This window comes from Sander vitreus, chromosome 8 (assembly GCF_031162955.1).
Source record: "Sander vitreus isolate 19-12246 chromosome 8, sanVit1, whole genome shotgun sequence".
NCBI classification, from domain to species: Eukaryota; Metazoa; Chordata; class Actinopteri; order Perciformes; family Percidae; genus Sander; species Sander vitreus.
Genome location: NC_135862.1, coordinates 15,729,581 through 15,755,387, shown reverse-complemented (window position 1 = coordinate 15,755,387; position 25,807 = coordinate 15,729,581). Strand labels below are relative to the sequence as shown.

The 25,807-nt window shown below is 41.0% G+C and overlaps 1 protein-coding gene across 1 annotated transcript in view; it reads left to right on the top strand.

Moving 5' to 3' along the window:
- The window catches only part of megf11 (multiple EGF-like-domains 11), a 77,565-nt gene that overhangs the window by 37,830 nt on the left and 13,928 nt on the right, over positions 1-25,807 (top strand). The window contains exons 7-15 of the mRNA XM_078257061.1: positions 10,095-10,341; positions 10,472-10,592; positions 12,379-12,515; positions 14,398-14,610; positions 15,064-15,238; positions 20,938-21,058; positions 21,874-22,037; positions 22,164-22,266; positions 25,074-25,220. Coding sequence (XP_078113187.1) covers positions 10,095-10,341; positions 10,472-10,592; positions 12,379-12,515; positions 14,398-14,610; positions 15,064-15,238; positions 20,938-21,058; positions 21,874-22,037; positions 22,164-22,266; positions 25,074-25,220 — 1,428 coding nt within the window. The remainder of the gene's footprint in view (positions 1-10,094; positions 10,342-10,471; positions 10,593-12,378; positions 12,516-14,397; positions 14,611-15,063; positions 15,239-20,937; positions 21,059-21,873; positions 22,038-22,163; positions 22,267-25,073; positions 25,221-25,807) is intronic.

Genomic DNA, 25,807 nt, shown 5'->3' with positions numbered 1-25,807 from the left:
CCTGACAGCCACATTAATGTTACAGCCAAACTGCTTGTTGTCGTTATGACGTGAGGCACACATCACACACACACACACACACACACACACACACACAGCCTCCGTCCCTTCCTGAGAGTCCCTGTTAATTTGCATACTTCTTACCACGTTGTCAACTACTCTCTCTTTCATCTTTTCCTCACTCGCTCCCATGGCCCTGTCATGGTCACTCTCGGCTTCTTCCCTGTCATGATGTTGTTTCTGCTTCTCTGTATAGCCAGCCACCTCTGCTCCTTCCTCTACTTCAGGTAATGCGGATGTTGAAGCAGCTACTACAGCCCCAAACATGTCAGAAATGTTGGCACGTTTTGAGGCATCCGCCTGTATATTCTTAATCTTTTTCTCCCTGTAATTTCTCGGCACCTCCCTTGCGCTTTGGTGGTCGTTCGTCCATTTTAACGTGGATGCTAAACTTCCAGCATAAGCATAACTATTACAGCTCGTGTCTCAGGGTCGGGAGTGGGGAAGGGGGTTCCTGGATTTGATTGGGTCAGGCCAGTGCCAATAAAGAAAATTAACCAATGGGCCGCTGTCAGCTCTTTATAGGTCGGCAAAAAAAAAAAAATAATTTAAAAATAAATAAATAAATAAAGGCCTATTATATCGTCGATTCGGCCCAAAAGTGCGTCGGCCCACCGGGAATCACTGTTCTCGCTGAAGGATTAAAGGGACATGTTTCAAGCCTAAAGAGGTTTTGAGCCTTTGGTACTAAAAAGACTTGAGGTAATTAATACAGAGGTACTCATATTGGAAGACAACAACAACTTCAAACAAGTTTTCTCTGTATTATTGTTTTAGGTAGCTTCCTAGATCACATTTTCTGTTTGTCTAGTTTTTACGTTAGTATTTGTTCACAAAAATAACACTGCAACCACTGGTGATTTTATCCAGAGTTAAAGAGGAAATCCTTGAAATTGAAAATCTTAAAGAAACTAATTAATGAAGTTATTATTAAAAATAATAAATCAAACCGTATCTAAACTTAACTTTATGGTTGTTTAGTGTTGGTTATTTGTGCATAAATGTCCCTTGTGTCAGAAACATGCTGAGATTAATGTTTTTTCTGTGGTGTGACATTGAATGTACGGTGCAGTGTGCTACTCTGAGGGGCTTGACCTTACAGCTGTAGGCTGCAGGTCTCCATATAATGTGACAGTGTTCGGTGATGCAAAATGATTGTTGTTAAAGAATGCCTGAGGAGAGTCAAAACGTCATCTGAATAAAAGCGAAATGCATAGGAGCCTAAGTGTGTCACACTTGTTTCCTACTTCCAAGTCTGCTTTCAGTGATCAACACCTCACTACAACCCTTGGTGTGTGTTTTTCAATTTAATCTGTGTCTTTCAATTTAATTTGTTTGGTGATGCACCAAACAAAACCTTCCTTCATAACCTGCTATTTTCAGTACAGCAGCCTGGCATGTACATAGATAATTAATGTCATGTTGATGTTAAAACAGACTGGTTTAAAAAATCTCTTTCAAGCTCACCCCCCCTGATAGCAAGTCCTAGATTCACCTCTGACTGTCTCCGCCTGCTCTGTTTAGAGAGGAACAAACTTGTGTCACATGAAACTCTCCTTATACAGTAATATTTACAATATATCAATCTGTTAATGAGTTGAATTTTCTTCGTCACGGCCACTGGATGACTACAGAAGTGACACTATGCACATACTGTAGAGGTGCACTGATTAGTAGCATGTGCACAAATTTAACAGCCCAAGCTTTCTCCTAGTTTAGTGCCTCGTTTATTTAGGTCACTTCGAGTCAGTCATAATTCTCTAAATACCTGAGGCACAACAATAGCCCCTTACACACCCAAGTTTTGTTCAGTTTCTATATTATCAAGACATCTTGGGAATGTAATTTCATTTTCATCCCCTCACTTTTCAGAAGTCTTCTTTTAGTTGTTTGTTACTATATATATTGTACACATGAACAAATAATACATCAGCTCTAGCTTTGTTAGGGTAAGGGGATGTGCCTTCTCTAAATGTGGTTTACCTGCAGTGGTCCAAGAAGTATTCAGAGCTTTTTCTAAAGTAAAGGTACAGTAATAATACCACATACAAATACTCCATTACAAGTGAAAGTTTGCACAAAAAATATTTAAGTATCAAAAGTATTCATGCAAACATTATTGGATCACAATTATTGATGCATTAATAAGTAAGCAGCATTTTAATGTTGTAGTGGAGCGAGGTAGGGCAACTTAACTGCTATACTGTTTTGTAGTTCTATCTATGACAATACATCATTAACTGATATTTTGTATGCACAATCTCAATCTTAAAAATTAACTAATAACTATAGCTTTGAAATAAATGTTATGGAGTTAAAGTGCAATCTTTGCCTCTGAAATGTAGAAGTATAAAGTAGCATTACATGGAAATAATATAGACAATAAAAATAAAATAGAAGTACCTCCAAAACTGTACTTGAATGCCATACTAGAGTAAATGCAGCTATCTACTTGTTGTGCACAGATAATCTAAATTATGTTTACAAGCACAGCTGCATCAACATGTAAGCAAACATTCATGTAATATTGCCCTGGTGATTCTACTTTCTCATGATGCTGATGGGGTGCCCCTATTGGCATTATATTAACGTACATCAGTCTCCACATTGTGACTCCATCCCTTCACATCGACTGCTGTTGCCCCATGGCACATTCTACTTCATCCTAATTAGAATTAATAATTGAAAATAGGAAATCAATGTGTGCAAATTAAGTGTGGTAACAGTTGGGTTTTATCAGTTTGACATTGTTTTTGAGCAGCTACGTCGTTGCCCGTGACTGTTTGTGTTATGTCTGTGATGCAGTACAAGCATGGCTTCATTTATACTAAAGTCACTGTGTATTGTACTGTAGATAAATGTCCACCTCTGCTCCGATTGCTTTTTTTTGTTTTTGTCCTGTGGCAAAAGAGCAAAGGGTTTGTTTTCTGCAGGACGGGGTGAAGGGTAAATTATTAATTGGAAGGAGCAGTGGGCTGTGTAACAATTTGCTGATCCAGACGCTTTCATGAGCCGTGTCAGGTTGTGTTGAGCAAGGGACTGGTTTACTGCACTGAGGCAAAAGCATCTCTAACTGCCTGCTTGCATTACCGCTCAACACAGCCTGTTTTATTAGAAGGAGAGGGCCACCCTTTTAGGTCGCATCACTCTTAAGTGCTTGTTTTGAATATAACGTGGGAGGACCTGGCCTTGTCTGTCTTGGTCAACCACCGTCTGGCACCTGCACGGCTCTTATTGATTCAGGTTCACATCCTGAATAGAACTTGGACAAATGATCAGATCCTCCTTGGGATAAACAACCAGGCCGGACCTTTTAATCAGTAATGTATAGTTTTAAAAGAATTAACTTATCCACTCATTAGTTTGTGGTTCCAAATAAGCAATAGTCAGATCTTGTTACTTGTTATCGAACTGCAAGGCGGTATCAGGAGGGAGCATATGGTACATTATGGTGAACGGTCTGAGCAGCAAACTCTGTTAAGAGAGTCTCTGTGTTGTGGGTTAGGTCCTGTGCTGCTCTATCCCCCAGGGGAATGTGAACACATAAGGGCTCGGCTAAGATGAATTAGGGCAGGACAAACACACGACACGCCCAACAGCAGAAGCTGCAGCACGCTGTTATTCCAATTCAGCAAAACTGCCCCCATGATTATTGGCAGTTTCTTCTGTATATTTAGAAATTAATTTGTCAAGCTCACAGGGATGCATCTAAACTGTTTAACTTGTCGTGTCTGGGTTTTCTAAGGACTAATAAATAAGTGTAAAAGGTGTCAGCAGAACATAGAGGGGACAGTGGGGCCTGTCTTGTAACGTATTGACAGCTTTTACAGCTGCAAGTTTAACAAAGCTGAGAGACATTTATCACTTGATGCAAATTTACCACTTTACACAACAATCATCACTTTTCCCTCAAGACCGTGGTACCAGTCCTGTCGTCTTTTCACTCTATTAGTCTGCGTCATTGAGTCAGGGAGCTGTGATGAATAGCTGAATGTTGAGTCGGGCTTTTATTGAATAAATCCTATTACAAATAGCTCATATTGACTGAAGAACAGAATATTACACATTCCTTTGTCAGCTAAATTGTAGGCAGAATTGTTTCATTGTTTCTTTAAAAATGATCATTTTAACATTTGAAAATCTGTAAAGAAATTCCGTTCTTTCATGCCATTGAAATGGTGACTTGCTCATATTTATTCTGGTCATGGAGTGTAATTTGAAAATTCAGATATGTCAAGGAATAATAAGAAAAAGAACAAAGCTTAGTGGTACAAATTGTGAATCAGAGGTGCACTTTTCTCATGAGGCAGTGCAGGAGACTCGTTAAGACAATGAGTCACGCTGCTGTGCTTTGCCACGAGCTCTGCTGAAGAGGAAGCGAGGAGTGAAAAGGCTCTCAGGAGCCAGAGCATTTTGACTTCTAATGTTTTGTATGAGTTGAGTTATTCCCCAAGTGTCAACCGTGTGTGTGTGTGTGTGTGTGTGTGTTAATAATAGTTATGTGACAGTGAGTGACTCAGGCAGTGTGGAGTGAAGTTGGGCTGTGTGCCAAGTATTCCAATAGTAATAATGTAGTTTTCCTAGTCAGTTGGCAAAGTAGCAAGCGACTCTCTACACCCACCACCTCGAGTGGCCAGCGTTTATACCAGTCCTGTCGTGATTCAAATTGAAGTTTGCTTTTGCCCTGCGTCCAGCTAAATGAATGAGGTTTAAAACTCTGGAGCCATTTGAATGGGGAGATATATTCTATGTTTAAAGAGCTTGACTCAGGCCCTCATTTTGAATTTAGCTTCGAGAGGCTTTCTGTGGCACAGACTCCCCCACGTAGAGAACAGTGGCAAACATTTTGCTGAAGAGGCCATGGTGAGAAGATCTTCTGAATGAAGTCAGCTGCAGAAAGCGGTTTGGTTTTAATCCTGTTGCAGTTAGCCCCTGATCATGCAGACTCTTGAGTGCACTTCAAAGCTCAGCACCACCACGATGGCTCTCTCAGCCCAGTCTTTGGACATCACTGTCAGAAGTTTACTATCTGCTGGTATCCCTCAACGTGATCTGTTTTGTTCCAGCTGAGGGAATTATACCCTGCACCTTGGGATTGGACCTTTCCCTGTGTGTGAGGTTATCCAAATTCCAACTGTTATGCATTATGAGCTCTGAGAGTTCGGGCTGACTAGTGTATGTGTCCTTTGGTTAGGCTCGCTGACCCAGGCCAGGCCAGTTAATAGGCAGGAATTGCGGCTTCTCTAGTTTCTGACTTGTGTGGGATTCACTGCCTACACACCATAACCCACATGGGGGGGGGGGGGTCCTTATCACCTCACACAATTTAGCTGTACTTTAAGCTGACACCTTTTATGCTACATGCTACTTTCTTCTGCTGTTTCTCTCTGTTTTTGCCCGCAGCTCATCATGAACTCTGACTCCTTAATCACAGTTAAATGCTGTCAGAGCTGGGAAGTGAGAGACTTCTGGGTAAAGTTTGAGAACCTCTGTGTAGGAGAGAGACAGCGAGATAATGGGCTTTGCTCTCAATGTGCTGAGGCCTCTAACTGCAAGCTAAAGCTAAAGAAGGTTTAAAACTTCAAATGGTAACATTTGTTGAGCTCCTAAGCACCAGAAAAGTCTGCAAATTAAGCGCTGGATAGATTTTGCTTTATTTCTGTTCTTCTCTGCCGCTCTGGGATTTTTTTTACTGACATCATATTTTGAGTTATACATGTAGTAATATAAAATGCACTCTTTATGAATGTGGTCAAGGTTTGAAGCTGAAACCAGAGGGGATGATGCCTCCAGTTACTGCCTGTTTTTGTACTGTGCTGAGGGAGCACTGTCGAGCTGAGGGGGCTCTGATGAGTGCTAAACCAAGTTTCAGCTAAACTGCTCATCCATTACCCCGGCCGCCTGCACACATCTCCGATTTAATGTGCCAGGGTCGTTTGCGTGGCAGCAGCTCAACCTTCAGGGAACTCATTCATGCCAGACTAGAGGCCAGGAGCAGATTAGATCAAATCAATGTGAGCCCTGTAATGTGGCGTCTTCTCTGTCCGAACACAGAAGAAATACTGCACTAGCCTAGAGTTTCAGGACCCCCTTCAGAGCAGACCTGTCTGTAACATGGATGGGCTGATCATCTTCCTGCTGCGTACCTGGAAAAACAAGCTTCAGTGCCGACCATGAAACAGGGTTCATTAAGCTCCCACTCTGGCTGATCACAGCTCTGGCAAAGCGAGCATACAAAGAGGGGGAGTAGTGTCTTTACATTTACAACTGAGTCCGCGAAGATGTGAGAATCAATAGTGTAATATTCACCGTCCTGGCTGCTGTGTCGGCCCAGATCTCAAGCTGGGCTTTTATGAGGCAATACAGCTACTGCTGCTGCTGAGGGACATAAGGCCATACAGAATCACTTAAATCACCACTAGATCCTCTAAAGAACAATTACTATGGTGAGAGTGAAGACTGTCTACTACCCCAGGTCAGTGTCGATTGTTCTTCACATAGAAGCCGGTTGTTCATTTAACCTTGAAGATTAGCTATTTGCTTGCAGTTTATGGGACATATTGAGTTTGTCTAAACAGAGACATCCCCTGAGGAATGTGGGAATTGCTTGTTTTACATCATTCCCTTAGGTACCACTTTGTAATGTCACTGAGCTATTTACATTAACCCATGTAAAGTGTCTAGGTTATATAACTTAACCAATTTTCATGAGTGCCAATATTACAATACAGCTAAGATGACACATTTTGCCTTTCATTGTTACTGAGGGATGACACCTATGGGGTCTGTGTATTTGCACATTCATCACAGAGAATGAACATAGTCTCATCCAGGTGTTATTCCATTAAATTGAAGCTTTCTGCACTATTATTCCAAGTGCAATACAATTAGTCAGTTTAAAGTACATTTAGAAAAGTTTCTCGCCAGAACTACAGCAGTTTGGTAGTTTCACTTCCTGCAGAACCTTAAGATTTTTTCAGCTGATTGCTGAAGTTGCACCTAAAAAAAGGTGTTAAAAGACACAAGTAACAAACTGTTATATATAAAAATCTTTAATCTTTGCATCCTCTTTTGCTCTTCCCTTTCGTCACTGAGAGGTGTACATTTTCCTTTTTTTGCATATTGATGTTAGGGTGTTGTTCATGCCTTTCTCTATGATGGTTGTGGTATGTCAACATCACATATACTCCGTCTGGTACATTATATACTATATCTACCAATTTCTGAGTGACAGAACGATATTTTGCACCTGGTAGGTCATTATCATTTTACTTGTTGGTAATGCAGAGTTTTAGTTACCCTATTACAAGTGAAGTAACAGAAATTTGAATTGAAACACATTAAGCCTGCATATATATTTTTGATATTAACACTAAATCAAATGACTCGATGTGTAATGTCAATAAGGCAGCGTGTAGTGTCAAAATCACTGAAAGTTGACCCAACTCTACTGTACAAAGCTTGCCTCTTTCAACATTGTTATGCCTGATTTTTAACTACAATGGTTGAGTCTAAGTTCAAAAGATACAAGGGTTCAAAGAGGCAGAGCATAGTGACTCGTACAGTACAGAAACGCATTTGTTTCGGTTGGGGTCTATCGCCAGGAGGGAGTCAGTCAGGGTTTCGGGGGGTGTGGTTTGGAAAATGGGGGAATGTCTTCTTAACAAAGTCTCTAATCTGGAAAAAGCGAAAGAGGTGTGACTTTGGCAAACCATAAAGGGAAGAGAGCTCTGTGAAGGACGCAAATATGCCATCCTTGTATAGTGGGATGGCATTTTTCACTATTTTCTGACATTTGATACACCAAATGATTGATTAATCAAAATAATCCGCAGCTAAACTGAGAATGAAAATAATAATTGCAGCCCTGCTTTCATCAACCTCTCAACAGCTTTTTTAAGCAAACAAACTCGGCTAAACCCGCTATATGTTAATAACCTAGCACCAAGTGACTGGCACAGTTGGCTAAGGTTAGCTAGTGAATATAGGAAAGCATTTAAGTGAGCTGTCTTAGTTCCTAAAGAGGTCCAACTGGATAATGAGGGGAGCGGTTAATGTTCAAAGAGCCATCCATTGGTCTGTTGAGAAGGACATTTCAAAAGCTTAACTTTGCTCATATTTTTGAGATATATCAAATAAAGGTGCAGTATGTATCATAATTAAATAAATCTGTGATGTTTTTGTTTAAATTAATGAGGGAATATACAGTACAGCCCCAATACAGTACCACAATGTTTAGTTTAGTTAGTTAGTAAGTCGAAGAAGAAAGAAAATCAACAAGTATGTGATAATCCTAACTATTACTAATATTTATATTGTTTGAATGGACCTGTCCAATACAGCCATATGTTTAGTGACCTAAAGAAAGACAAATTAATAACTTCATTGAGCAACCTGTCTGTAGAGACAAAATGGATTATGCTTTTAAAAAGCACTTTTTTAGCATTCCTTTAAATCAGGAGTGGAATATACAATCACTTATTGTATAAATAATTTTATATTGCAGTATTATCATTTTATATATTTCTGTGAATTCAATTGAGAAACTGATTGCATATGAAATAACCAGATATGAAAGTTTTCGGCTAATCTAGGGAATTAAATACCTTGCAAATTGTCACATGTATTAATGGTTTGTGTTTTTTATCCAATTTAGCTGTAAAGGCTTCCTGCGTATTGATTTGTAACACAATTACTTAAATTAACCAGGGATTTGTGACAGATACCATGATATAAACAGTATGATACAATCTCTGAGGGTCAACATATTTCTATTCTCTCATGCCAACCCTACTTTTAAATCTATTTCTTGTCAATACACCAATGATAAGTGGTTAACCAGTACAATATTTTGAGTATATTCTAATTTCTACCATGGTATGGAGGTCACTTTGGACTTTCCATGTGAAGATAAAATATAGATTAATTTGAACTTTCTATAGATAATGTGAAGAAAATAGTGTCAAAGCAGGAACTGTGTTGTTTTAAGTAGTGTTGTCAGTTTAGGTTATTTTTTTTTATATTTAGTGACCTAAAGAAAGACAAATGAATAACTTGATTGAGCAACCTGTCTGTAGAGCAGCTGTACTGTTTGTCCTATGCAGTGTATTTTTCAGCCAGAAGCTTTCTTTAATCACTTTTCTGGGGTACCAACAGGTATGGTTACAGTTTGATAAATGTTTTGAAAGGTTCTTATTGACAGGCAATATTAATTGTGTTCTGCCGTGTTGCTGGTTTTACATTTGTCTTACAGAAGCTTTGCACATACCAGAGGAGTGTTTGTAGATGTGAAATAGAAGCTCAGTGGTTACACACAAACGGTCTCATTTTGATTTCTGGCTCAGATCCTTTCAATGTGGAGTTTGCATTTAGGGCGCCCAGATAGCTCAGTTGGTAGAGCAGGCACCCATATATAGAGGTTTGCTCCTCGATGCAGTGGGTCGGGGTTCAACGCCGATCTGCTGCCCTTTGCTGCATGTCATTCCCCCTCTCTCTCCCCTTTCATGTCTTCAGTAGTTCTCTCAAATAAAGGCCTAAAATGCCCAAAAACTCATCTTAAAAAAACAGGAGAATTTAGTATATTTGTTGGTCCGCTAGTGAGTATTTATAGCTACAACAGCACAATGGTGTATGTGGGATTGACTCGAAATAAATGCCCATGTTCTTGGTAACGGAGAAACATGTTACCCAGTGCTACAGTGTGGCTCATTGATGTGTTTTTAATAGTTTTTTGACAACAATTGAGCTCCATAACACAGATGAATAAGCGCCATCAGGCTTTGGCTGCACAGACAATATTAATAGGATAATTTCATTGTTGGTTTTGATATTTTTGTGGGATTTGTTGACCATAAAAAGAGTAAGAATTTCATGAGACATGATCTTTTATGAGCTAAAAAACACATTTACCTTAAAAATGTAAAAGTCAATAATAAAGGCATAAGCTGAATATGAATGTCAAGAATATCATATGCATATTCTCTTTTGTTTTGTTACTCTGCTCTGTCTGATGCCACTTCTCTCTGTGCTTGCAGGCTGTGAGAGTGACTATTGGGGACCTCATTGCAGTAATCGGTGCCAGTGCCAGAATGGGGCTAAGTGTAACCCCATCACAGGTGCCTGTGTCTGCACTGATGGGTACCAGGGATGGCGATGTGAGGAGCCCTGTGAGTACGGTTACTACGGCAAGGTTTGCCAACTACCCTGCCAGTGTGTCAATGGTGCCACCTGCAACCATGAGACAGGAGAGTGCATCTGTGCACCGGGATACTCGGGGGCTTTGTAAGTACCAGCAACATATGTATTCCTTTGCAACTTTCCCTTTGGTGTCTATGAAATATATGTTGCTGTGCCATTGTTTGCCCCTTGTGTTGTGTCTGAGACATTTGACTCTTGACTTGTGTGGCGACAGCTGCGGAGAGCGCTGCCCCTCCGGAAGTCACGGGTCTCATTGTGAGCAGAGCTGCCCCTGTCAGAATGGAGGAACATGCCACCACATCACTGGAGATTGTTCCTGCCCCATCGGGTGGACGGTAGGTCACATGAGCAAAGGGGAAAAGGCAATGAGGAAGAAAGGCCTGAGGGAAGGAAAGGGTTCAATATAGTTGGTGTTCTAAGGAAAAAAACGTTTATATCTCTAATGTAGTCTTTACAGCAGAGGCTGACATGTTGAGAACATGGACCTGAGGATCAATATGCTGTTATCAATTATAAATGAGAATGTGGGATTCTCTACTCCCTGCAAGAGAAAAATAATCACAGTGCCTGGTGGGGAGGTTGTGCATGCTTTCTCAAACCTTCGTTCACAAAGTATTGTCAAGTGAACATGGCCACCTACAGTCAACAATATAAAATATTATTAAGTGTACGAGTGTTTTAAGGCAATGTTCCCAGTTGGATTCCAGCTTTGTTGCATGACATCTTGCTTGCACTCTCACATGTCTGTCTCTACTGTCAAACTATTGAATAAAGACAATAATGCAAAAACAAAATGGATTATGCTTTTAAAAAGCTTTTTTAGCATCCCTTTAAATCAGGAGTGGAATATACAATCACTTATGGTATAAATAATTTTATATTGCAGTATTATCATTTTATATATTTCTGTGAATTCAATTGAGAAACTGATTGCATATGAAATAACCAGATATGAAAGTTTTCGCTAATCTAGGGAATTAAATACCTTGCAAATTGTCACATGTAATAATTATTTGTTTTTTATCCTGTAAAGGCTTCCTGCGTATTGATTTGCAACACAATTACTTAAATTAACCAGGGATTTGTGACAGATACCATGATATAAACAGTATGATACAATCTCTGAGGGTCAACATATTTCTATTCTCTCATGCTTTACAGTATATCATCATATTGCCCAACCCTACTTTTAAATCTGTTTCTTGTCAATACACCAATGATAAGTGGTTAACCAGTACAATAACAATATTTTGAGTATATTCTAATTTCTACCATGGTATGGAGGTCACGTTGGACTTTCCATGTGAAGATAAACTAAACATTAATTTGAACTTTTTATAGATAATGTGAAGAAAATAGTGTCAAAGCAAGAACTGTGTTGTTTTAAGTAGTGTTGTTAGTTTAGGTTATTTTTTTATATATAAATGTATTTTATATATAGGAGGATATATGGCACATGCCTAGCCTGGTTGACACCAGACCCATCTCAGTTGTAACTGAGAGTGGGTCTGGGGAAGGTTCATTCACAGCTCATTTCCAAAGGGGCGTCACCAATGGACGCCGCTCAAATGCCTCTGGGTGCAATTGGATAGTCCTTCAACCAATCAGACCAATGATCCGGGTGACGTAGCAGCGACAGCGGCATCAATGGGTTGCTGCGCTTCGGTGGCCGTCATGTTGAATGTAAACAAAAAGCTGCTTGCCGTCGCTGCGCTATCGTCATTGTGTAAAGCCCGCCTCAACGGTTGTGATTGGTGCTTCGATTTGGAAAAATTGGAAATAGACCTCAACAATAAGACTACAATACAATTTCAAAAAAAGTCTACCATCGACGGTTACGATTTTATGGCTTATACTCCAATTGTCAATGGAGAAATTGTATTGTATTCTTACTTCCGGAATCCGGCTGTGGGCGGGACTGTTGAGGTCTATGGGCTTGAATGGGCTCTTGGCCAGACGGACTTGCAGAGCAAATCTTAAATTTGCCTGAAGTTTGTCAGGGTTTTCCCAGGCTAGCACATGCCAGAAACAGATAGGAAAGCAGTAACCAATTTCAGTCCTGACAAAGTACTGTAGTAAGCGATGTATCTCATATGGTTCTTTGCTGGCTTTTCTTCAAAGGGTTCAGTTTGTGCCCAGCCGTGCCCTCTTGGGAAGTACGGCATCAACTGCAGCAAAGACTGTTCCTGTCGTAATGGCGGACTGTGCGACCACGTCACGGGGCAGTGCCAGTGTGCAGCTGGCTTCAGTGGAAGCAGGTTTGCAGCTGACACCTCTTGCAGACAGACTGCTGAACTATTATGCACAAAAGTCCTTTTATGAAGTACTCTGGGCAAACTTTTGTACTCCTACTTTGAAAATAGGTCAGACAATGGCAGTAATGATTTATAGGTATTAGTATTAAATACAAAGTGATGGTTTCATGCAGACAGTTACACATTAAACAGTCACTCATTGACCTATTCTCTTTGTTGACGTCCAAATTAGATACAAACCTGGCTGTTCTTTCAAAAGAGAAAGGAATTGCTAGAATAATCTCAGTCAGGAGAAATAAGCATTTATAAATACCCATTAGTCCATTTGAAGGTGGATTGGAAGCTTTTAAAATGGGTGTTTATGTTTAATTAATCTTATACTTCATTCTGGCCAGCAAGGTTTCATGTCTTCAGCGTTCATCCTCCTTCACTTCCAGCCTGCCCATTGATCTTGGTATGGGCTACATGCTGTTTGGATTCTGCTCATTAATTATAAGTAATGGGTTTATATTAAGGTCTCCTTGAAATCCACAGATCTTTTTAGTTCCCAGTGCCTGCCAGAGCAGCCCAGAGCAGACTGGGTTTATTAGTTCAACTAAAGAAATTGTCTCTTGGATAGAAACAGTTCCTCAACACGACCTTTCCTTTCCTTTTTTATTATTTTGCAAAATTGCCCTCATTCATTTTGTCAGTGGCAGGTGAATGAACCTGCAAGGAATAATTTGAGATTGTGTTAGCCCCCGCCCACTCCTGTCTAGTTTAATAATACCATTGTGCCCTGATAAACTAAAGCCGGGGTAATTTAAACACAAAACATAACTTGCCCATTTTGTAATGTAATTGAGCTATTTGTAATAGCTTTGTTAGACTCTTGAGATTGATACTCCACCAAGATTGTATAGTTAGGTCAGTATATTTAAGTGAAGATAAAATCCATTTTCTAATGTAGCTCAGTTCTTCATGTGGAGCAACTCTTCAGCAGTTCTAATTTCTGTGGTTGATGACATTTACTAAGTCTTGTCCAACTCTGCAGAGAAGTCCTGACTGCCGACAGCAGGGAGCTGCTTTTAGGCCTCCCCTGTCACGTACTTATTGAAATTTGGCCATTTTAGTCTTGGATTTAAAAAGGTTTTCAAATGAAATAGTCATTATTTAAACTTTTAAATATAAAAAAGACTATTAATAACTACCATAAAATACTATTAATAATATAATTTTTGAACTATATTTCTATTTTCAAATACTTACACAAACTTGTATTGTACAAAACCATTGTCATAAAAGTGTGTTTAATGCTCACAGTTAGTTATTACTATTCATCCTATGTTGTCGAAGTGTAAACAATAACAGATTTTAAAACCCTAACGGAGAATTTCAGCTGGCACAATTAATCCAAAATGGATATTTAGTATTTATCATTTAAACATTTTAGTTGTTTTAATATGCAGGCTGTAGATTGTGCAGCAGTGGTGGAATGAAAAGGGCAATAATGCCTTAATACATATTATTTTATTGATTAATTGCTAAGGTTATAAAATGTCCTAAAATAGTGATATATGCCTGTGACAGGTGTCCAAAGTGATGTCATACTAAAAAAGTACTTGTTTTGTCTGACCAAAAGTTTAAAACCCAAAAATTCAATTTAATTGATGAATATTTAGAACAAATTAGCAAAACTTGACATAAACAATAAATGTATTATCACTGTTGCTGTTGATTCATTTTTTGTCGATCCACTAATTAGTTCAGCTCTGTTTTCAGTTTATCACGTGTACCTAGATGCTTTAACCTTTTAACATTTGAATTTCATGTTACCACTCTTTACTCCTTATTTTTTTTATGTACTTTTTAGACACCAATTTAAAAGACTGTTATTTTCCTCCAGGTGTCAGGATGACTGTCCTGTCGGCACTTTTGGCCCACAGTGTAACCAGAGGTGTGAGTGTCAGAATGGAGCCAAATGTCACCATATCAACGGAGCCTGTCTGTGTGAAACAGGATTTAAAGGCCCTAATTGCCAAGAGAGATTCTGTCCCCCAGGCCTCTATGGCCTCATCTGTGACAAGTACTGCCCCTGTAATACCACTAACACCGTGAGGTAAGTGAGACATCAACGCAAGGCCACACACAGCTTCCCTCTGACCAAGCCCTGAAGCAAAGCCACCTGTAGCTCCTGTAACCTGCTTCATTTTAGCTCTAAGCCAGTTCTCATTCTGAAGTCTGGACACCTCTTAGCCATGTCATCCAGTTAGCTTTTAATCGCGACCTTTGCTTCATTCATAATTTCTCAGCAGCATTCATAGTTAATGCAATGTTAATGCTCTGATTCCTGCTGGAGTTGGGCACCGACCATAGAAGTCATTACAGAAAGAAGGAGAAAAAGGACACCTCATCTATCTGAGACAAGCACGTAGACACATAGATGGATGAATTGCTATTGCGCAGACTTCACACTTTGACCCTGCTCACGAATGAAGTGTTGATACTCTCCGAGCTGAAACTTTGCCTCAGTCTTCTTGTTGTCCCATCTTTCTTTCTCATTATGTTGTAGCTGCCACCCGCTTTCTGGTGAATGCACCTGCTCTGCAGGATGGACAGGGCTTTACTGTAATGAGACCTGCCCTCCTGGATACTACGGAGAGGGATGCATGCTGCCTTGTAGCTGCACCAACGGAGCTGACTGCCATCCTGTCACAGGCACTTGTACATGTGCCCCTGGGTTCATGGTGAGTAGCAGATCTGCTATGTAATTGTACTTAGGTCAGTGGCTGCTATCATGGTCATGTTTTATTGTTATTTAAGATGTTATATGTTATTTATTTAATTTTAATTAGACTTTTACTTGGTCTTATTAGATCTAAATCTCTATTTACGGAGAGCCAACTTGCCAAAATGCTAACCTCAATTTTTTTACACAAACACATTAAAACCCTTGAACATCAGTCCTTACAATGTCTTAAAATGACTTTGTGTTTAAAATGATTTAACATTTTGCCACTTTCCTCTATCTTAATTTAATGACTGCCATTATGCACACATTATAGACTGACAACATGTACTTATGTTGTTGATTACATACATTGTTCATAAAACTGTCATAGGTTAATTGTCATTGTAACCTTGCTCCTTGTAATATTTGTTATACTAATGAAAATCTGTTTCATTAAATAATAATGACACAATTATGTCTGTGTAAGGGTATCAGTATTGTGCCTATATATAATGTAGCTCTTTATTTGTGAAGGTTGTTGCTTTGATTTATATTTCATGTTATTTGTGGCCATAGTAAAATGTTTGCGTCATTGTGGTGGTAATGTTCTGGAAGTGGTCCAGGTATAACTTTAGAACCTTTTTGTACACAGGCAGGCAGAAGCAAGGTGAGACATTTCATTATTGCCTTATTATGGATGTGCTCTATTGCACCACAAGAAATTCCTTGCTAAATTATTCATTCTCTGGTCCAGCCGCTTGCAGACATTAATAATCAGTCTTGTGTATTTTACAAATACGGTTGATACGTCTTAGTTTGTGGCATCAGAGAGACAATAGAGAGTGAGAAGATCTATATTCTGGTAAGACCAATTGGAAGAAAATTGAATCTTTGACCTATATAAGTTTCCATTTTAGCAGTTTTTGTTCAGCCGCAATGTCCCTTTTGCAACTGTCAAATTAGGTGGCTAACTTCAATCAGTTTTCCCATTGTATTTCTTGTCTTGCAATCTGAAGTTACAGAGCAACAGAGCCTGAGAGGGTAAATTTCTGCCAACATTACATTTCAGTGGAAATTGCCTATGTCTTACAGCGGGCCACTGTGGTGAATTGAGCTACCGAGCGGGGCCGCAGACTGTGTCTTAATTTGCTCCACCTGTTCTCTTTGGTGACTGCTGGGAAGGGCTGCCAGATCCATTAAACAGACCTAGAGGGCAGGAGCTGGATAGAAAAGGAGGCAGTCAGAAGGGAACAGACACAGCTCATAGAGCGGATTGGTGTGTTTGGTGTGTGTGTGTGTTGTAGGGAGAGGGAGAGGGCGAGTACACGTGGAAGTTTTTTGATAACAAAAAGCTGTTGCTTTGCAAACAACGCTGAGGCTTTGTTAGAAAGTTAGAGCTGTGATTCTTGCCTTTACCTGCAAGTGTGTAACTGTCACATGCATGGCACATGCATCATTATCACGCAGTGAGGCTTTTAAAATGTTATTGATGATGGTGTTGCAGCTATGATTGCTGGTGAAGTCACTTCCTCAGGGGACAGCCAATAGGACTAAGCCTCCTTGCTATATCTTTGTGGGAACTAAGCAAAGTGTTGGAGCAGACTGAGCTCCTGCATGCTTGATTTAGCTCTAGTAATTGGACATGCTCTTTTTGACTGGGACAGTCAGTCAAGTGATTACATGTTACCTATTCAGACATTGTCCCTTGCAATCTGCAGCATGTACTCACAGTAACATTTCTTCCTAAGAGTATGACTACAGATTATGTTGATACCGTTGTAGCTGAAATATGAATGCATTAGTAATGTATTCCAGTCTGCCTTTTGTGGGTGGTGAAAACAAATAATTTTCCTATCTCTCAGTGCTTTCTAGGCTCATCAAAAGGTTCAGAGGTTCATTTTCTGTCTTGCTGCATGAATTTTAAACTGCAGTCACTCATCCAGCAGTTAGATGGACTGTTAAGGAGTGAGACTGATTGGTAATTAGTGGTGCCATTTGCATCTAGTCTCAATGGGTACCAGGCTGATCAATGTTGTGTCAGCGATAGGCTTTCTGGAAAAAGTGCTCTCCAATTACATTAAGATACTAATAGGTATGAATTTAGTGCCTTGGCCAAGGACGACCTGGCTGCCTCTCAGCAGCTCAGGTCTGGTTGCAGCCTGCATTGGCTGCGTAGTTATGTAAGGTCCTGCTGCTCTCGTGCGATGGACTGACAGCCCCTGTATTAATAATGATTCTCCACATACAGACTTCTATCCTTCACAGCTCAGAAGGAATATGAATCAGTAGACTAATGAGAGAGCTGCCTTTCCCCTCTTAAGAGCAGACCAACCATTGGTCTCTGTGCCATGAGGGTGAAACCAAGTGGAATCGGACGCAGCCGAGGATGCAGCAAAATCCATGTGGTCATTTGTCGCTGCATGACGTTTTATCCATGAGTCCAGTCACCAGTAAATTGCCTGTGCTCTGAAGACGGGCTGCACCCCTCCCACCCATCCAGCCCCCACTGGCAGGTCGAACTTCTCTCCACATTTAACGACTGTAACTGAACTGCTATTGTTAGCAGTCTTGAAGCTGTCATTTTCCGCAGAACAAAGGTTATTGCAACAGATTGATAAAAATTTCATTCACAGACTGACGCTTTTATGTGGTGTTCGCGGAGGAGAGATGTTTTAAGATGTGTGTTCTGCCCCTGGCGTCCACTGGCACATCTCATTCTGCCTTTTGTTTAAACTGAGTTCAAAATGATAATGAGAGCAGTGAGCAGCCAGCAGTCCCCCAGTGCTCTGGTTAGTGAAGCAAGAGCCACTCAGGACTCCTCTGGGCCACTAATTGGAACTCTAAATCATTGTGTCACCTGTCACTCAAGGCAGGGTGTGGGAATCCATAGACTGGCTGTGAGCTCCAGCTTAGGGAGGGTCGAGACTAGTGTAGGTGGGCTGTGCTCAGCCTTCAAAGCAGAGAAATTCTAATGACAGCAGGCTGTAGAGGACAAGGAAGAGGTGCTGCATGTCCTTTACCAAGTAGTTCACTCTAATGCAATTGTAAGGGACTCAAAGGCTGCGCCAGCATGGCTGCCGATCTCCCTTTGGTGTGCTTCTTAATAGTAAATTGAGTCGGCTGCAGTCTCTGGGATCCTGCTGTTCCCCTGTCCAACCAGTTCACCATAGAGTTTACAGTGGGGCAAAAAAGTATTTAGTCAGCCACCAATTGTGCAAGTTCTCCCACTTAAAAAGATGAGAGAGGCCTGTAATTTTCATCATAGGTAAACTTCAACTATGAGAGACAAAAGGAGGAAAAAAAAAATCCAGAAAATCACATTGTAGGATTTTTAATGAATTTATTTGCAAATTATGGTGGAAAATGTATTTATTTATAGTATTTGGTCAATAACAAAAGTTCATCTCAATACTTTGTTATATACCCTTTGTTGGCAATGACAGAGGTCAAACATTTTCTGTAAGTCTTCACAAGGTTTTCACACACTGTTGCTGGTATTTTGGCCCATTCCTCCATGCAGATCTACTCTAGAGCAGTGATGTTTTGGGGCTGTCGCTGGGCAACACGGAATTCCCTCCAAAGATTTTCTATGGGGTTGAGATCTGGAGACTGGCTAGGCCACTCCAGGACCTTGAAATGCTTCTTACGAAGCCACTCCTTCGTTGCCCGGGCGGTGTGTTTGGGATCATTGTCATGCTGAAAGACCCAGCCACGTTTCATCTTCAATGCCCTTGCTGATGGAAGGAGGTTTTCACTCAAAATCTCACGATACATGGCCCCATTCATTCTTTCCTTTACACAGATTAGTCGTCCTGGTCCCTTTGCAGAAAAACAACCCCAAAGCATGATGTTTCCACCCCCATGCTTCACAGTAGGTATGGTGTTCTTTGGATGCAACTCAGCATTCTTTCCCCTCCAAACACGTCGAGTTGAGTTTTTACCAAAAAGTTCTATTTTGGTTTCATCTGACCATATGACATTCTCCCAGTCCTCTTCTGGATCATCCAAATGCCCTCTAGCAAACTCCAGACGGGCCTGGACATGTACTGGCTTAAGCAGGGGGACACGTCTGGCACTGCAGGATTTGAGTCCCTGGCGGCGTAGTGTGTTACTGATGGTAGCCTTTGTTACTTTGGTCCCAGCTCTCTGCAGGTCATTCACTAGGTCCCCCCGTGTGGTTCTGGGATTTTTGCTCACTGTTCTTGTGATCATTTTGACCCCACAGTCAAGCTGCTTACCTATTGCAGATTCAGTCTTCCCAGCCTGGTGCAAGTCTACAATTTTGTTTCTGGTGTCCTTTGACAGCTCTTTGGTCTTGGCCATAGTGGAGTTTGGAGTGTGACTGTTTGAGGTTGTGGACAGGTGTCTTTTATACTGATAACAAGTTCAAACAGGTGCCATCAATACAGGTAACGAGTGGAGGACAGAGGAGCCTCTTAAAGAAGAAGTTACAGGTCTGTGAGCCAGAAATCTTGCTTGTTTGTAGGTGACCAAATACTTTTTTTCCCGAGGAATTTGCAAATAAATTCATTAAAAATCCTACAATGTGATTTTCTGGATTTTTTTTTTTTCTCATTTTGTCTCTCATAGTTGAAGTGTACCTATGATGAAAATTACAGGCCTCTCTCATCTTTTTAAGTGGGAGAACTTGCACAATTGGTGGCTGACTAAATACTTTTTTGCCCCACTGTATGTGTTTGTTTTTGCTTCTCCCCAGTTTGGTTTCATCATATTATCATTCTTAGTACTGCTAACTCCCACTGTTGGCCTGAGGCAGGTGTAGACAACCATGTGCTTCCTCTGATACACATGGTGTCGCCAGCTGCTTTGGCACAGGGAGGTTTACAATATTCTTCTCTGATTCTAACCCCTTTTTGTGCTGGCGCCTCAAACAACCAGTAGGAGTTGCTAATTAGGGGACAAGGAAATGATGCTCAAACACTGTCAGTTGTGTTATTTGGGATGTAGGGACCAAATGGGTGATTGAACTCTGGTCTTGAGCACTGCATCACTTCGCCCTAAAATGTGATGGTCCTACTCACGTGTGTCTACAAAATCCCTGCAGCAGTGTACAGCGTTATAGATGCATCTTCTAACAGACATTTTACCAAGCAAGCATCATATCTTTAGTTACTTTCAAACAAAAATGGTTGTATTAATGAACCAAAGGTAGTTGGACTTAAGGTCAGATTTTGTAGTACAGATTTTGTGGCTTGGTTGAAGACGGGAAAACTCTGGATTCTCTGGCTTTGGAGTCCTGCCAGTCTCTCCACTGATGAAAGTGGAGATCCCCCCCATGAGACAAACCTAAAGGGAGGGAGAGATGGAGAGAGAAGTGAAGAGATGGGGTGGAGCATGGTTGCAAAAAGTGAAGCGTTGCTGGGAGTAGGTGCTGTCAGAATATATGGAGTGCATAATTGGAAGGTGGGAGGCGATAGCTTTGGGGGGTCCTTCCTCTTGAACTTCAGTTAAGATCATAAATCCATTCAGTTTTACGGTTGCTTTGATTCTCATTCTGTATACCGATACAGTATGACTGGTGTAAATAAACAATTCAGTAAGCTATGGAGAAGTGCAGTGAACCTTCCCTGTCTTTCTGTCTCTATCTATTCAGACTATATTATTTCTATATAATCTTTTATCTGCCAAAGTCAGCACTTATTGCCATGATGATTCTTTGCCTCATGACTTTGCCTTATTTCTTTCTTATTTCAGGGTGAGGAATGTGCTACAATGTGTCCTCCTGGTCTATATGGACCAAGCTGCATGTCCACCTGCTTCTGCCATAACCACGCATCCTGCTCTCCAGTCGACGGCTCCTGCATCTGCAGGGAAGGTACAGTACAATTGACTCATAGTAAAAGGTTCAGAGCAACTCCTGAGCTTTATAAGATATGCTACACAGACTGTACTGTATGCTGTATCCACGGATACATCTTACATGGATGAACAGCACTTGGACATGTGCAACTGTACTTGTGGTCTGAGTCCTCTTGCATTCTGTGCTTGTGAATGTAAGACTAAAAACATAAACTAGGTGGTTTTTTTTCCGCATACATACTGTATTTCACACAACTACCAGATGACCCCTGCCCTTCATTTATTCTCTGCTTGCTATGTTCAGTTATCTTTTAAATGAATAATACAAAATATTAGCGATTCTTAATAAATTAATTACCAAGAGGAAATTTGGTGCCAATCCATCTAGTGAGCATGTTGAGCTATTTCATATGTGAAAACTGACCTGCTGGGGACACTACAAGAAAACAAATTGGATCGTCAAAGTCCGTAGGATTGATCCTCTTGAGAACATGAATGTCTGTACAAAATGTCATCTTAATCCATCAGGTAGTTGTTAAGTTATTTCAGTCTAGGCCAAAGTGGTGGACCGACCAACTGACCAAGAGACAGTGCCATCCCTATGCATGGCTACAAATACATTTTTGCATAACAGAATTTTTTTCTTTAATATTCCTTGAATGATAGCCCTTAAATCCCTCAGATTTATCTTGAGGGTTTGAACCTCGAGTTTGGGACCACTGTACTACACTATTATTTTGTGTGAAATTATAACTGTAATACAATGTTGCTGTATCCACAATACTTGGTTTATATAAAAATGAACCGTTGGATGTGTCTCTCTTACCCTAGGCTGGCTTGGTGTGGACTGCTCCATCCTCTGTTCCAGCGGTCTGTGGGGTCTGGGCTGTAATCAGACATGCTTATGTTCCAATGGAGCTGCATGTGACCCTATAGATGGCACCTGTACATGTTCACCTGGGTGGAGGGGAGAGCACTGCGCCGAGTCCTGCCCTGTAAGTCTGTCTTTTTAACTGAGAGGGCGCTGCAAAAACTCCTGCGGGTCTTAAACCTTTTGGAGCAACATTCAACTTCTCATTCTGCTAATGTGTGGAGTTTTAAAATGAAGTTTTTGTTGTCAGGATGGCACCTATGGGTTGGAATGTCGTGAGCGCTGTGACTGTAGCCATGCTGATGGCTGTGATCCAGTGAGTGGCTACTGCCGCTGCTACCCCGGCTGGACAGGTCAGTATTGCTTTTAGAAAAGGCTGACATAAGGGACAGAAAACCTCTGAGATCTAAACTGTATTTATTTATCCTCATCATCAAATCAAAGACATCAGATTCTAGTCAGACTACTTATTTACCAAAACAAGAATATGGTTTTTGTTTTACAGTAGGTTTACAGAATGTCTAAGCAATGTTTTGTTAATTAAATGTTTAATTTGTTTTGCCACTGAGCCGGCGGGGTATATGAATGAGAAATGTTGAGAATTGAGCTCTAAAAAAGGAATTCTCTCGGCTAACACACTGGATGCTGGTATGCAATCATGCATACCAAAAATTGAATCCAGTTATACACGTCTAAAATGACTCACCAGATAAATATTTGGAGACAGAATCAAATCATTGGCTCAGAATGCTCTCATGAGCTTTAAACACCTCCTGATATTTTTATTTTTGATTCTGTTAATTATTTAAAGTTCCAGGTTGTAAAATCTGACTGAACCAATTGCCATATTTATTAATTGCAGGATTCACTCTCTTAGTTGTCATAAGCTCTTCATTTGAACTGTGATTCCCTTTATACATAAATTCTTAGTTTTACGTGAACACATGTCTACTTTTTGTTTCTTGTCATTTCAAACATTTGCTCACAGGGAAAGAGGTGAGGTAGGAAAGTGTGAATGTCACAGCAAGGGTGAGGTTCATTATACTCAAAACTGAAGCGTCGCATCTGAATGTCAAATGCAGGGGGCTAGCTGAGGACCTGGTCTCTGAGCCTGGGTGGAGAGGTGCAGTCAGGGAGGGAATAGATTCAGCAGAAAGGTCAAGCCTGTGAGCTCTCAGCAGCCCACTCCATTCAGCCTCCTGAGCTTAGGGCATTTATTCTGGGAAACAATGTGGGTTTTATTATCTGCAAGAACGGAGCCGGTAAAACGGGCCTCTCATGCTCTGAATCCTGCACAGGTCGGGACCATCTGTCAGCCTTAATTGAGTCACCGGGGTGCAGGGCTGGGGGCAGCGTGGAACCCATCGGGCTGGACAAACACACATACATACATACATACATACATACACACTTGAATCATAGAGGCTTGAAAATGGGCTCTCTGAATGTAGGAGCTCCTAGAGAGGAAGATGTGGGTTTCGTCACAGGACTGAGTCGGGGATGGAATAAAATGACTATTTACAGAAACATTGGAGCATTTTCTTTTCTGTAAACACTGTCATATCACTGAGCATGCTAACTCCAGAGACGGTATGGCATCCTACGTTGCTGTCAACTTGCTGTTTGTTTTATTGTGGGCTTTGCATAAACTGTCAAGAAGCTTGACTCTAGGAGTGTGTGCGTGTAAGTCGTCTGTGACCCACACAGTTGTTGCTGAGCTGTCGTAAGCCTGACATCAGCCTACAAAGATGTGAAAAGAGTGCTGTGTCTGGACACTTGATGCAGGGGCTTCATGCTAGTTAAATAGGACTTCACCTTTCATTTCTGAAGAGATTCCATGTCATAGAGCAGGTAATGTGAGTGTGCGTGTGTTTACACGCACTGAGAGAGAGAGAGAGAGAGAGAGAGAGAGAGACTTAAAGAGGGAGAGAGAGGTTTGCTATTCTCTGCTCACTCTGTACAAATTGGATAGTGGGACCTCTGGCACTTCTCAGCGAACAGGCTCCTTTGAAGACTTCAGTTCTGGCTTCTCTCACTCTTTCTTCTTCTTCCTCACTAGGCATCCAAAGCCCCTGTTTGTCACCATTAGACTGAAGTGTGATGCTCTGTCCACATTCATTTTCTGACAGTAAAGGCAGTGAGTTTTTTTTCTGCCTGGCCTAGCAGAACCTCAAACACACTTGCACAAGCCTTGCCCCCCTTTTGATGTGCATGGCTAGGCCTCTGACTAAATCACTGCTACCATGCCCCCTCCTCATCAGCACTAACATTTCCTCTCCTTTACTCCTCTGTTACAGCCCTAAGGTGCCCTGGTTACTGTATAACATTAGTCCCAAGAGTTTAGCCCAGGTTTAATTCAAAGGTACTGCACTAATGCTGCTTTAATGACCACACCATTCTCAGATATTCTCACTCAAAGAAAATTTCAAATGAGGCTTCGAACTAAGGGCTGCTTGAAAGGTTGCAGTTTGTGCGTGTGTGTGAGTACAGTATGTGACTCTTAGTGTGCATATGTGCCTGAGCATTTGCAGCAATACATTTTATTTTATGAGCATGTCTGTATGTACAATACATTTAATTTGTTTAACCCATGGGTGTGAGTGAGAGAAAGCCAGCTGCTTCGACTGGTGAGTTAATGCATCCATGTGCACAGTAAGAGTACTGTATCGATGCAATGTTTTGTATTTGTTGGTTGGAGCTACATAAAACACACAGTGACACTTCCAGACTGCGCTCTTGTAGCCTTAGTACTTTCCTTCGGCTCTGTACAATACCCCGGCTCTGCTGAAAGAGAATGGGAGACAAGCTGGGCCTCTCGCGAGACCTCCAACCTTGTTAATCAACACGGTGCACTGGCAGGGAGCCCCAGTCAGATCAAAAATAAAATAAATTTTGAAAGGAGAAACAGAGTGTGAAAGGATTGGCTGAACTAAAAAGAAAACACGTGCTCCAAACGACAGCTTCTTCATTCAGGACTGAAATCAATTGAGGATCCATGCTGGGTGAATAACCCTCCACACATACACTTGTGATCAGGCATTGTGATGCTGTCCTTTGATAGTGTGTTTTTACAGATGGCAGGCTATTTAGAATATTTCAGCATACCAGTCTTTGCCTTCTTAGTGTGCATTCGCTGAGTATTCGTGTAATGTTCCTGCAGGAATCCACTGTGATAATGTGTGCCCACAAGGCTTCTGGGGACCCAACTGTTCAGTCAGCTGTTCCTGTCAGAACGGAGGATCCTGCTCTCCAGAGGACGGTACTTGTGTTTGTGCACCTGGATACAGAGGGACGTCCTGCAAAAGAAGTGAGCCTCCTTTTTCCAAGCAACATCTCTTTATCCAAACCTTTAAAGTGCTCATATTATGCTTTTTGGCTTTTTCCCTTTCCTTTATAGTGTTGTATATCTTTTTTGTGCACATTATAGGTTTACAAAGTGAAAAAGCCCAAAGTCCACCCCAAAGGCACTTACCATCATCCACAGAAAACACTGTTCACAAACTGCTCGAAACTGCTCTATTGTAGTCCAGCCTTTACTTCCGTGACGAATGTGCGTCACTTTGTAACACAAGTTATAATGCTCGCCTAGCTGCTAGCACGGCACACCCTCATACTCTGCTTCTGATCAGCTAGCAGTGCTGACCTAGGTACTGCACATGTGCCCAACATTTGATGGAATTTGTCCCAACAAAGATGGAATAGAAGTGTGATGCCTCACTCTGTAGCTAAAACAGAGAGCTCAACACACAGGGTGAAAAGAGGAGCTGCAGCAATGTGTAGTACAACAAAAATATGGTGTTTTATGAAAATTAAACCATGTAAACCTATTCTGATATAACCTCTAAATACAATTATGAACCTGAAAATGAGCATAATATGAGCACTTTAAGTGAT